Here is a 13,670-nt window from a genome sequence, read left to right on the forward strand (position 1 = left end):
CATCCTATGCGGCCAGCAGAGGGGAGCCGCTGCCCTTGCCCTCCTCTTCTCCCAACCCTGCTCCTGGGAGGCGGTGGTGGCACGGGGTGGTGGTGCTCCATCCCCACCCACCCATGCATGCCACCACGACCTTTCCAAGTACCCCTAGAGGTGCATGTGCCCCTGGTTGATAACATGTGCTAGAGCACCAGTTCCCAAACTGTGGGTCGGGAGTGATGAGTCATGCTGAGGAAAAGTTTGGGAAGCACTGTACTAGAGGCATGTGAAGATTTATGGACTGGTGGTTGAATTTCACTGACAGCAATTCTGAGCAACATCCAGATTTGTAAAGAGAAGACAATGCATGAGTTAAGGCCAAAAATTAAGCCCTGTTACTTCAATACATAATGATCTAGTATTTTGGAGTATTAAACCAAGCTAAACTTTGATTGAAGCAACTTGTTTAAAAATCTGCCCCTTCCTATTTGAAAAAGAGTAGAGGAAGAGGAAGTTATTTCTTGAAGAAGCCAATGGTGTGGAACAGGCCCAGAAAAGTTGATGACAGGAAACACAGATGTCAGAACTTCTTTTTCGATATGTTATACATTAAACAATATGTATACTAACTTCAGCCACCACACTGCCCCTGTCCCACCACGTTCCCAGGAAAGGCAGGACCAACCACAGGTGACACAACCCTAAGTTGCCCTCCAGCATGGGCTGAGGGACCCTCCAGGAGCTGGACAGAATCCCTTAGTGGACCAGACCCAGCCCATGGGCCATATTTGCCCACCCTTGTGTTAAAAACTTTATAAAGCCAGCAGTCCCCACCCTCCTGATCCACAACAGCTCACCAAAGCTCCTTAAATGGCCTTTCAGCCCAAATAATTGTCCACCCCTGTTTTAACAGTATACATCATTACTAAAATTGTCTGCCACCCCACACCCATTTCATGGGACCCTGAAAAGTTTTAAGTGATAAAAATAGATTTAAAAAAAAAAATCTAAAGCAATGCTTACAAATAAACATTGATTTTAGCTATCAAAATCATTAAGTAGTAAGTTGTATTCTGCAACTTCTAAGAATGATGTACAAGCATATAATTTCCCCCTTTCCCAAACCTAGATACCGAAGCAAAACTCTTGTGAGCTACCACAACATAAGCTCAATGATGAGCTATGTAAATAAAAGTTTATGGACAACTCGCATTATTCCAGGAATCAAAAATACTAGTATTTGGACTTGAAAATTACATGCATAAGAGTTCTTTCTGCAATTCCTGCATTATTACTTTAAAAAAAAAAAAATCTTAAATAGTTCTGCTGGCAGAATGTTAACAGAAGGAAAAGCTACCAATATTCATATTGGGAGCTGCCACTCCTATTGCAAGACACTGCAGAAAGATATATGCTTGTCACTTTACAAAGCAAGCATACATTACCCCCAGTTTTTTTAAAGGAAAATGGAAAGGAAGCATGTCAATTAAGGTCTACAGGAACAGTTGTGCTTCATTAAAAAACAAGTTAATTATGCTTACACGAAATGCTGCAAGGATGATTCTAGTTACTTTCTCTTTGACAGATTCCTGAAGAATATCAGACAGGACTGGAACAATATTGTATCGACGCAGATATTCACACATTTGAGGACTGAATGCCAGCAGCCACACACAGAAAATCATCTGATACTGAAGTTGAAAGCCACATTTATTACTCAGGACTCCCATGATACTGAAAAAAAAATAAGCACATATGAGTGTATGCTTTTTTAAAAAAATGGCTAAGTACCTTGTAAGGAAAAAAATATTATAGGTTTAAGATGAGCAAATAGTGAAAAACTTTTTGGCAAAAGCTAGAGTTATACATATATAGCTGATTTATTTCACAATACCCTATGGAAATATTTGTGAACTGCTAGGATAACCAGAGAATGTAAGTACCCATACTAAAGTTTAAATTTGAGCTTCATCGTTGCAAAGCACATCTTCCAAATATGAACAGATGCTGTACTTTCTTTGCCTTCAGACTCAATAGAAGTGTAGGCCATTCCATGCTTTAAAAAACAAATCCAAGTAACTAACTTTATTACTTACCATTTTTGGCAAAACATGCAATTTACTCTACCTGGACAACAAGAGTAAGACTACTTTATTTCTTCTTCTAGTTTCATCTTTGAATGAGAGTTTGAATTCAAATATTTACAAAATATAAACTAAACTTCTATTCCTATGCAAGTCCTAAAAAGCAAAGCTGGACAAAAAAAAAATTTCTAAAAAGAAAAAAGTTTTCAGCTCGAAAAAGCCAATTCAATGGCAGCTACACATTTCTCAGACATGCACCAATTAATCAAAATTTCCACAAATTAAGACACTTCATTTCAACAGGGCCAAAGTGCTTGGCTTCAGCCCTGTTCTTTAGATACAGGTTATCAGTGTATACTCTATACTTACTACAACCAACTGAAGTGACCTTATCAAAATGTAAGCATTCCATTATGATATTTCAATATGGCTAAAAACAAAGTCATTTTGAATTTTTATTTCAGAAAAAAAATTATATTTGTTCCAGTGTGGGAAGGACAAGTTCAAAATGTCAGTTTTCCAGTTTAAAAGGGACATTGAGTTACAAACTTTGTTCTATTAAGTAATTTATTAAAAATTTTCTATATATAATGTGTAATATATGTGCATTTTTGTTCAACTCTACATGGTAGGACTTGCACATGAATACATACACACACACCAGTTTTTTGGTGTAACAGGTATGTGCGTGCACATACACACGCTACTTGTTAGAAGCTTGTTACTGACACTGCTTGAATTTAAAGATACTTTTTTCTTTACAAAGACCTGGGCAAGGTTTAGAACAGTGTACCAACTACCTTTTTACATTTAAAAAAAAATGCAGCTATAATTCCAAAATGTATATTATTTCCTACTTTCCATGATCACCAATATTTGATATTTCTGCTAGATTCCAAATGGATTAAAGTTTCTACATGATCATCAAAAAAAACTCCATTTTCCAGTACCCTATGCTAACACAATATAGTACATAACAATTCCTATATATCTTGCTCCAAACTCTAAAAATACCTATGAACACCTTTAAGATATTTATAGAAGTCTTTTTTGAAGAGTCAAATACTTACAAGCTCTCAAAAAAATCCACATTTGCCTTCACGCATATTTATTTCAGCCTCAATACAGTTTCCTTGCTAACAAACACTAAGTGGCTATTTTGTAAAAATTAGACCCAAAGAGGTCAGCCAGAGAAGGGAGTCATTTGGGGTTCAAATGAGTCTTAGTGATATGTAAATATTTCTACATAATACTCACCAGTTTACACCATCTGCTTCTACCCATGCAAAGCGATATTCATTGACCCTGAGCATCAGCTGCAGGCATCCAGCAACACACTGTACATACTGGGAACTCTTAAGCAGAAACAACAATTAAAGCCTTATGGTAGAATGAGAAAGGAACACAACTTTAAAACTCTGAAACTAGGAAATTCAGCAGACCAGGCTATATTACAATTCTTTATATTTTTCTGCATGCTAGTTTTCATAATAATTCCAAAAGTTATGGGTTCATCTCCACAGAAAAGTTAAACAAAAAATGATTTGGGGGAGGCAAATCTTCAAGCAGATTACATATCCTTTTAAAAAAAAAAAACAAGCTAAACTCATACAATGGAGTGTTCATAGTTTCATCTAAACCAGTAGAAAAGGCTGCATGTAGTCCTGCACTTGTAAGCATGACTGGATTTGCTTAATGCAAATGTGCAACCCCCACTAAAAATATGGACAGATACTCACACATGTAGAACGATAGCAAAGGTCTTTTATGTTTCATATAAGGGATGTGAATATTGGTTAAAAAAATTATTCCTTTAACCTCTAATTATATTGGTTAAACCGTTATATTGGTTAAACACTCCTGGCTGGCAGGTGCGGAGTCACAGACTGGTGCCTGCCATGCCACGAGGAAGGGGCTGCAGATGCCTGCCTGGAGCAGAACAGGGAGTCAGGGGGCCATGCACAGACCTGTTTGGACACAGCTGCTTCTGGAGCCACTGCCTAGAGCCTTTGATGAGGGAAGAGAAGGCAGCAGATAGTCCTGCCTGACAACACAGCCCATGTAAAAAGCTACAGGTGGCAGCAGCAGGCAAGGATCTTTCCCAGCCCACTGCAGCTGCCAGCATACTGGGAAGAAGTGAGCAGTCTACCTTTGGGTACTAGTCCTCCCCCTCCCCGAGGCACCGTGCCACTTCCCTTCCCTGCCGGACTTCACCCTGCATTCTACCTTAAGTGGTAAAGCATTACCAGTATAAATATATTTACCGTTTAAACGTTTAACCTTTCACATTCTTATTTTATAAGCTTTCAAAATCTATTATGAAAATTCTCGCAAACTTGAGTAAGAAATCCCTTGTGACCTTTCAGAGGATCTAACTGAATTGCCATTTCAGAGGACCTTCTTCAATGTTTTTCCTACTAAATCAAGGTGGCTCCAAAAAGGCAAAGTACTAACAAGCTTCTTAATCTGCATGAGCAATCAGTAGAGTCTCCTCCTGCTGATTATTTCAGCAACATATTGTGTGATGCATTTAACTTAAACCTTGGATTCCTAAATCTAAAGGCTGACTCTTCATTTTGTCCTGAAAAAAACAAAAACAAATGTTCTATCCACACAAACAAAAGCTAGAAACATTGATTGGGAAGCTTAGAATAAGTCTTCCAATGCACTGTGGAGAGGAACAGAGTTCTCTCTTCCATTAACAAGGACTCCATTGCAGAAGTCAAAAGCCTTCTCCAACTAAAGCAACCTTCAGATGTGGCTGAAGAACTATTTTCCCCAATGCCCACAAAGAAAAGAATGGCAGATTAATCGACAACTTCCCATCCAATATGCTACTCAATTAGTAGCAATAGCAGAACTACAAGAAAAAATAAATAAATAAATAAAAACTCTTCAAGCTACTCTCTGGCCAGGAATTCAGAAAAAAATTGGCCATCTTCAAATGACTATCATATAACATTTGTTACTGAAATCTTCAAAGGTTTTATCCCTATATCTTTCCAATACACAGGTCAGTTTTTTAAAGCTTGTGTATGTAGTAAGTGGCTTTTTGAAAGTGCAGAAAAGAAAAGAAAAAAATTCCTAAAGAGTACAAACACTAATTTACTTTTATTCTTAGCTCTGTCATGGCATCTCTTCGTAACCTCAGATGTAAGTTCAGAAACTAAAGGGAGTGATCAGTCAAGCCACCTCAACATGCAAAAGAATTACAGAAGAGCATAAGTCACACAACACGCAGCTTTGAGGCCGAAACAGTACTAGCCCAACTGGAAAATCCATTTCAAGAACCAGTTAAATGCTCATGAACAAATGTGGTATCTTCCAGACACTTGAAAAAGGCAACACACGTGGCAAGCAACAACCCCAACCTTCGTATGTCAGAAATCTAAATAGACAAGAAAAGGGTAGGCTAGAAACAGGGCAGAAGAGTTTTGCACAACACTTTCATTTTCAAGAACCATGTTTTACTGTTATAGCCATTTTATTAAATGCATTTGAACATGCTTACTTCTACATGGCATGAGAACAAAGTGCACTATTTACTTAGTCAGAATTAGAATAACTCCATCCACTAAGTCAGCAAGGCCAACCTTTTCAACAGGAATGCCACAAATTAGCCTCACACCCTCTGCAAGTGCCACTCAAACCCCTTTCCCCTGTCCAATCTGCTGCCCTGCTTTCAGCTCCCTGCCCTATCTGCAGTTGTACTCCCTGCTCCCTCGCCAGATCTGCTGTGTACACAGGCTGCCCGTGCCACAAGTTGGCCACTCACACAGTTAACTGTTCTTTGCCTGGTTTAATAATAGCCAGAATACTTTTGGAAAGTGAATCAGTCACGGATAGGGGCCCCTAAGGAGGTAAGATTATGCAAACAGCATAAGAACTGCTTAATAACACGATACTGGAGGCAGAGATGCAGACTGTGAATGCATACTGCAAACCAAAAAAAATGTAAAGCAGACCAAAAGAAAACTGGCATGGTTTAATCCAGTGGTTTACAGCCTTTTTTAACAAGTGTACCCCTTCAGTCTCAAAGTTTCAGCTCACGTACCCCTTTATATATTTTTCTTGTTTTTTGGGGGGGGGGAGGCATGGGGCGGACAGACTGAAGCCCCCCAGTGAGGGAGGGAACGGGAATGGGGCTGGAGCAGGTGCTGCATAGGCAGAGGGAGAAAAAATTATTGGCTTGGGGGGAGGGAGCAAGTGTGCACATGCACACGCACCTCCCCAGCAGGTAAGTCTGTGGGGGAAGGGAGGGGAAAGGGCCATGGGGGAGGCAAACAGATGCCTCTGCAGTGAGGGAGAGAGTGGGGTAGAGACAGGAGCTGGGGCAGGTGGTGTGCTGCTGCTAGACCTCACCATGGTGGCCATAGCAGTGCAACGCTCCCTCCCACACTGGGTTCTGCCCACTGGGCTGCATAAGTGACTCCTGCCCAGAGACAGTCCAGTCCAGCTGCAGCCCTATGCCCCGCTGTGGGCACAGAAACCTCAGAGATATCACCTGTACCCGCTACACTCCGCCCCCACCCCGACGCATTGCCTGTGGCCATACACCCACCCTCTTCCTCACACGCTGGTGGGCGTGGGTTGGGAGGGAGGAGCAAGTTTACACAAGCTGAACAAACAGAAATAAATTTTCCAGTAGTTAGGTATCTCATACATATCTTTGATGCATACTGCGAACTAAAAAAGGAAAGCAAACCAAAAGAAAGCTGGCATGGTTGAATGCAGGGGTTTTCAACCTTTTTAACAAGTCTACCACTTCAGTCTCAAAGTTTCAGCTCATGTACCCCTTCATATTTTTTTCTTGTTTTTAAGGGGGAGAGAGGGCAGATCGAGGCCCCCATCATTTAGTATTTTCTTATTAACAGTCAATGAAGCTAAATGAAATCAACTAAATCAACATAAAAGATTCTGTAATTACCGGAATGATAAATTGCACTGACTGTAGTTTAAAGTAAGTTTGCAGTGTATACCTGTGTTCCTCATTTTGGGAATCTTTGTTGCTGCTGTGACCAAAATATTTTCATCTCTCTCAAATTCTAAAATATCTTGACTAATTTGCCAGAAGAGTACTCATTAGACCTTAGGAAGATGGTTCCAAATATTTTTGTTTCCTGGTGCCATCAAGTGGCAACATCATTTAATACAGCTTTGATTCAAAATATTTTGTTACCTGACATCAAAAGATCTTTGCAGTCAAAACATCTCAACTATTGAACCTGGTGCATTTAAACCATTATTCATGTATCTACTGCCAATTCAACCATGTTTATTCCTCCAAAATGAAATACTGATTTTAAAACAATTAAATTGTTTCATTATGTCCTTAAAATCACAAAACTAAGTTTGCTGAAAAACTATGCTTTTAGAATTTCAGTGTATTGAAAACTGCAGATTCATTTTCATCAAAATGTATCATTTCATCTACAAACAGTGCTTAAATCATTTTAAAAAGCATCTGAAAATGACAACTCACGTACATCTAAATGCTATTTAGAAAAGCAGATAAACTTGGGGGAGAGAGAGGAAGTGGAAAGGCGAGATTCAGAATTGAAATATTAATGGTTGATGCTTCAAAGGATCATGAAAAAAAGACATGCTTTATACAAGATTGGCTTGCTGTGCAACTACAAATCACCATTTTTTAAAATCAATAATTTAAGCTTTTCTTTAAGAACTTTCCAATTTCATATTAGAAGTTTTAAATATAAAGTTTTCCTGACAGCCACAGAACTCATCTTCACACAGATTTAAACAGGTGTATAATGCCTCTAAAAAGGTCATCAGCAATAGGACTGTTATTATAATGGGGAAATTAACTGCAGTTCTTCTTATCTGTAAGTGATATATCTCTTTAAGACTATAATGAGAGCTGTGGACTATCCACAGTCCTGAAACATTTTTCTTCAAGAGTTGTTGTAGCTTAGTGGGGCAGTGAATCTCAACCCTTTTTTAGACTCCAGGGCTGTGTTCAGACAAGCGAGCACGTGCCTGTTGTGGCATCTCAAAGCAGTTTGAGACAGCACAGGAGGCATGCTAGGAATAGAAGTGTTCTGCAAATATGCAGTGCAGAAATCCAAGTATCAAAGAAAAAAAAAAAAGGCCAGAAAAAAAAAGTGGCAAGGACACACTTCTGGAGCATGCTCTGAAACAACCAGAGACTGGGTCCTCAAAGAAGATGCTCTAGCACGCGGCCAAAGCATCTCTATGCCTGCTGTGTGCCCCTGCTGCTCCAGCATGCTGCCTCAGCATGCTAGAGCAAACAGAAGCAGGGCAGAAGCAGACCCAGGGTCTGTCCCAGTTAAGCACAGATGTGTGGGTGCAGGGGACTGTGGATGGGAGGACAGTGTGAGAGAGGTGAGTCCCCTGCCCGCCTCCCCACACGGCGCACAGCCCCCTGCATCAGCAGGCTGTCAGGGCACTTGTAGCCTGCTGCTGACAGAGTCCCCCAGCAGCATGTGGCACCACCTGAGACACAGGGGCTCCACATGCCGCACAAAACAGCCTGGCTTGCGTGCCTTCAAACAGGACCAGACCAGCTCTTGCTGCCACCCAGGGCTCCTGACACCACAGGCAGAAGCTGTTCATCATCAGGCTGGACTGGCCCCTGCCTCCATGGACCCGGCCCAGCATGATGGTGTGCAGGGCGCATGGAGGCAGGAGCTGACCTGGCCCAATGGCACATGGCTCCCGTCTGCAATGACAGGAGCCACCAGTGCCAGGCTTAGAGCCCTTCTACAGCAGCCTGGAAGGAGGCCATCCTGGAAGCGAAGGGACTTACGCAGCCCAGTCCTGGAACAGCATGGGGATTGCTGGGGCCTAGGCACAGGCAAAGGGGAGCAGAACAGCAAGAGCTGGCACTGCTTAGAGCCACAAAGCAGGTGGGCCAGCTGCAACTGGACTCATGTCCTGGTGCTGGGAAGGAGCTGCTGCCAGGAGGGAGCTAGTGGGGGGCAGGCAGGGGCTGCAGGTCAGGAGTGAAGGGCAAAGGCTTGGTCAGGGCACTGGCATCCCAATGCTGCTTAGCGTCCCACATTCTGGTGAGCAACAGGGGCAAGAGAAGCTCTGATTTTTCTATGATAAAAAAAACCAAAAGCAGATGCCAAAGTGTATAGATATTTAGAATACATTTTATTATGGTGATAGAGGCACTGTTAGGCTTCCAAGTTGCTTTAAAATTCTAAATAGTTATATTATATAATATATTATATGAAATAATAACTATTCTCTCTCTATATATAGTGGCATTTCATTTTAAATTGCAGAATGCGGATTTGCCTGAGTGAATTTGTTTGTTTTTTAAAATAAGACAATTTGCAATTTTTAAATAGGGAACACCAGGATCCCTGCTGGTGAGGCAAGTGGCAGGACCCAGGCAGAGGAGCCTGCCCAGAGCCAGCTGAAAGGCAGACAAGGAACCATTTGGGATTCTATACATGGAAAATTATGGAGCAAAATATTAATATTTTCCATGTATACTGGCTAACTATTCAGAAGGGTGAGGAGGTCACCTTGGATTCAGGTAAACAAAGTGGTATAAAATAAAATCCCAAATAAGACAATTTAAGTTGTAAATACAGAAACAAAATTAAGCCCTTTCTTCACCCACCTCAAAATGTAGTTTTTAGGATTTGGGGCCTGTTTAACCTGACAGTGATGCAGAATCCTAGTTAATTTACAAATTCCAAACAAATACTTACATCACTTGTGGAGACTGCTCCTGTTTCCATGGCACCCCCAGTACCACGTAGTTTCTAGTCCAAAACAGAAAAGTAGCTTTTTAAGAAAACATTGCTATTGAATACATTTGAGCCAGAATAATTCCTATAATTAATATTGTAATTTCAGAATATATACATTGTACAGATAGAAGTACGCTGGGAAGATTTTTTTAAATGTGACAGAGCTATATACGACTAGGCCAATTCCTAATGAAAAAAATTTACTTCATGCAATTAGAATTAATGTAACAGCAACTCCAACAGACATCCTCTTGCATACAACCCCATATTTTGGATTAATTCTGTTGGCATAAGGGCAGTTAGACAAAATCATATAATACATATCGTTAGCATTACGATAGTGTTAAAGAGGTACATTCAAGCAGGTATTCTCATTTAAGTATTGGAACTCAACACCTCTCACTATTAGTTTTCAGGTGGATAGGGAGGGAACAATGTAACTTTGCCTTGGATAAATGAATTTCAGTTATATCCTAAAAAACCATCAAAAAGCAAAAGCAAAACTCTTCAGCACAAAAGAACGAAGTGTGACATTATATTTCACTGCCACTAATTTTATCAAGTTGACGTAATTTATGAAGTTTCTTCTGTAGAGTGAAAAAAATCGCTTCAAGGTATTATAAAAATGTAAACTTAAAAGGAATACACATGCATTTTTAAAATTGCTGCTACAATGTCCTTTCTATATCTTCCTCAAAGTACGCAAAGGATTTTTAAAACAGTTTAAAAAGTCCAAGTTCCAAAGGAACAGCTTCGTTAAATTAAAAACAAAAAAAAATAGCAACAACATATCATGAAATTCAAAAACATTTTTAAAACCTTAAGATCCTTGCTTATAAATGAAGAGGAATAAAGGTATTATATTTCCTCAATGTATTTGGAGATACTTTGAATAAACCTGGTCCCAAAACCTGCTCAGCTGAGGCTCCACCCTCTTCAGAATTTAAGTCTCACTCCAATGACTGTAACAAATGCCAAATGCCATTTTTAAAGGAAAGTAACACAGGCACACTTAAAGGCAAGAACACTACATTTTTTGTTTGTGGGTCAAGCCTTGGCTCGGATGATATAGTTGATGTTTTCATTTTGAGGAGGGAGGTGGACTAGAGGAGCTCCTGAGGACCCTTCCAACCCTAATTTTCCATGATTCTAAGACAATGAGTCATTCATAATGTACTAGAATTATTGCCAACATGCCAATAATTCTCAATTATAATCAAGATTTGTTTCTGAGGTTCCCTGAAATGCCACTGCATTTCTAGAAAGAGACAAGGAATAGGTGTATGGTATTCGTTTGCTGCCAGCAAACACAGAGTTTAAGTCAAAGCATGATTTTTCTCCTTCCAAGTGCCAGGCCTCCAAAACAAAAATGTAGCAGGGAGGAAAAAGAACAAACAAACAAACAAAAAAAAAAGCATAGTTTCCCCTCAGTCACCAGGGACTGCAACTTAGCAAAAATATAGAATATATTGTAGCTTGTCCTCTTGTAGCTACATCAACCAAGAATTTTAATTCCAGGAAGTCAATCACCTTAATAATGAAGTTAAATAAAAACATGCTTCTCTCTCTCAAAATACCCTCCTTTTTCCTAGGAAAACTTGATTTTGATATCCCTTCAAAAAAGACAGGTCTGCTACATAAGGAAATTATTTTGTTTGTGCGATTTGTATGCCACCCTTCCCAACTGCTAGGGTCAGCTTATGCTTTCCCCTAGAAAAAACAAACTTAAAGGAGCACGTAGCATAAATAAAATAAAGCAGAGACCCTTTAAACAACATAATCTAATTTAGGTCACTAAATGCATGCTCAAGCAGAAATGCCTTGTAGTGCTTCTGGAAGATGTTCAGGCATGGTCTCTGGCTTATGTCAAGAGGCAAAGAGTTCAAGAACTGAGGATTGACCTCCCGTGCTTTTTTTCCAAATGGACTTGGCAAACTGATGACATCGTAGGAGGTTGCTCTTGGCAAACACCAGGAGTGGCAATGAGTTTAAGACGACAGTATATTAGGTATGTAGGTCCCAGGCTGCTTAGGACTTATAGGTCAACACTAGCACTCCTAATTGTGCGTAGAAAAGTTACTAGGAGCCAATACAGTCTCTGGAAGACTTGAGTTATGCTCTCCTGGTGAACCACCCCCATTGGAAGGCAGGTCCCTCATTCTGCAGCCACCTCTGAACGGTTTTCAATAGCATAACAATATTCAAGCCTACTAATGTTTCCTCATTCCACATCTCCATACAGCCCAGCAGCTTCATATGCATATTGAGCAGGAGATGAGACGAGCCCCTAGAGGACACCACTGGAAAGTTCCCAAGGAAGTTATGAGCCCTGGCCCATTACTGTCCTCTGGGACTTCCCTGCTAGAAAACTTGGAACTAAATTGGTTCCATTCTTTAATTATTCAAGAGAAACGCCTTAACTGAAGCCCAAAGAGGTTTTTCTCCCTCTTTTCCTTTCATTGCTGTTTGTACAACTATTCATTTACACTTGTATAGCCTTGCAAAAAGTTTTTAAAATTAGTTAAGAAAGGCTGAATTTATTTTAAAAGGTTTGGGTTTTTTTTACCTGTGAACTAAGTTGACTTTTAATCCAGTTGAAGTAGTAATTCAAGTCACTGCCTTCCATCAGTTCTCTTCCCCATGCAGCCAGTTTTGCAATAATTCTTGCTGCCTGAAAGAGAATGCAGGAAACAGAACTTGAAATGAAGAAGAAATTGTGAGCAGATAAAAGGGAAGTCTGCTATGTGTTCTAGAAACTGACTTCAGAGAAAGCTGCTGTTTTATTCAGTTTAAAAGCGTATGTTTTCAGAAAGCACATGGTCTCCTGATTTCACCAACTTAAGTAGCAATGTCTGATGAACCATGGTGACAGAGGGGGTGCAAGAACACCATGGAAACAGGTAGAGAAGCAGAAGTGAATCCACAAGCCACAGTTGCAGGTTCAAGCAATAGCCTGCAACTGACATCTTGAGGAGACAGTTAAAGATCCTATTCCAGTTGGGTATATAATACCCGCAGCCCAGTACGTCTAGTTCCATGCTGTTGTACCCAAAATTCTTCCAATATCCAAGCTAACGCATTTAAAGCTCAGATGCATCAATACTGTACTACAGCAAGAGCTCTGCATTCTCCAGCACTTATCATAAATTCTGATACCATTTTGATCAAACTCATAATCAATTCTGATCACTTTATGAAAACCCAAACTTCTCAAACAATGCAAGTCAAGAGTAAAATCAATGCAGCAGCCTGTTTATGTCCAATATTATATTGCCCCTAAATTCCACGCATATTAAAGACTTAACAATGGACTATTTTTCAAAATTGAAATTAATAAAGTGGGGGGCAAGCTGATCACTTACTATCTGGCAAAATATTCAGCTGGACCTATGATGCATAGCAAATTCTTTTTTGCATAAGGAGAAATTGACTTAATAACAACTATTAGCAGCAAACTGACTAATGGTGCAGAAATTCACATTGTAGGTTTTTCAAGCTGCCATGCCAAATCGATTGGAAAGTTTTGAGAGTTTATGTCGAGTTATCTGAAGGCTCAGGAAGGAACATTTCACAATTTTACACTGACAGAATGTGTGGCTAGGCAGGGAGCTGCCCTGGGGCCAGGATCTCGTGGTGGTGACAGCATGATCTGGAGCCAGGCAGAGCCACAATCCGCTGCCTGCACCATCTGCCCTGACTCCAGACTACACTGTCACTGCCACAAGATCCTGGCCCTGGCACAGCTCCCTGCCCAGCCATGTTCCCTGCCAGTGCTGCTGGGGCCAGTCTCCATGGAAACCCTAGCCACGTGCTGTCATGGACTAGCCGCTGCTGGGGTCTCCATGAAAGCCAGCCGCAGCAA

At 40.5% G+C, this 13,670-nt stretch overlaps 1 protein-coding gene across 1 annotated transcript in view; it reads right to left on the reverse strand.

Annotated features, from left to right (window-relative positions):
- ATP6V1H (ATPase H+ transporting V1 subunit H) overlaps positions 1 to 13,670 on the reverse strand; it is a 74,040-nt gene that overhangs the window by 38,846 nt on the left and 21,524 nt on the right. The window contains exons 6-9 of the mRNA XM_019527278.1: positions 12,375 to 12,479; positions 9,767 to 9,820; positions 3,318 to 3,415; positions 1,518 to 1,710 (exon numbers count right to left, since the gene is read on the reverse strand). Coding sequence (XP_019382823.1) covers positions 1,518 to 1,710; positions 3,318 to 3,415; positions 9,767 to 9,820; positions 12,375 to 12,479 — 450 coding nt within the window. The remainder of the gene's footprint in view (positions 1 to 1,517; positions 1,711 to 3,317; positions 3,416 to 9,766; positions 9,821 to 12,374; positions 12,480 to 13,670) is intronic.

The sequence above is a fragment of the Gavialis gangeticus genome, unplaced genomic scaffold (genome assembly GCF_001723915.1).
Source record: "Gavialis gangeticus isolate Ggan-Ray unplaced genomic scaffold, GavGan_comp1, whole genome shotgun sequence".
Classification (NCBI taxonomy): Eukaryota; Metazoa; Chordata; order Crocodylia; family Gavialidae; genus Gavialis; species Gavialis gangeticus.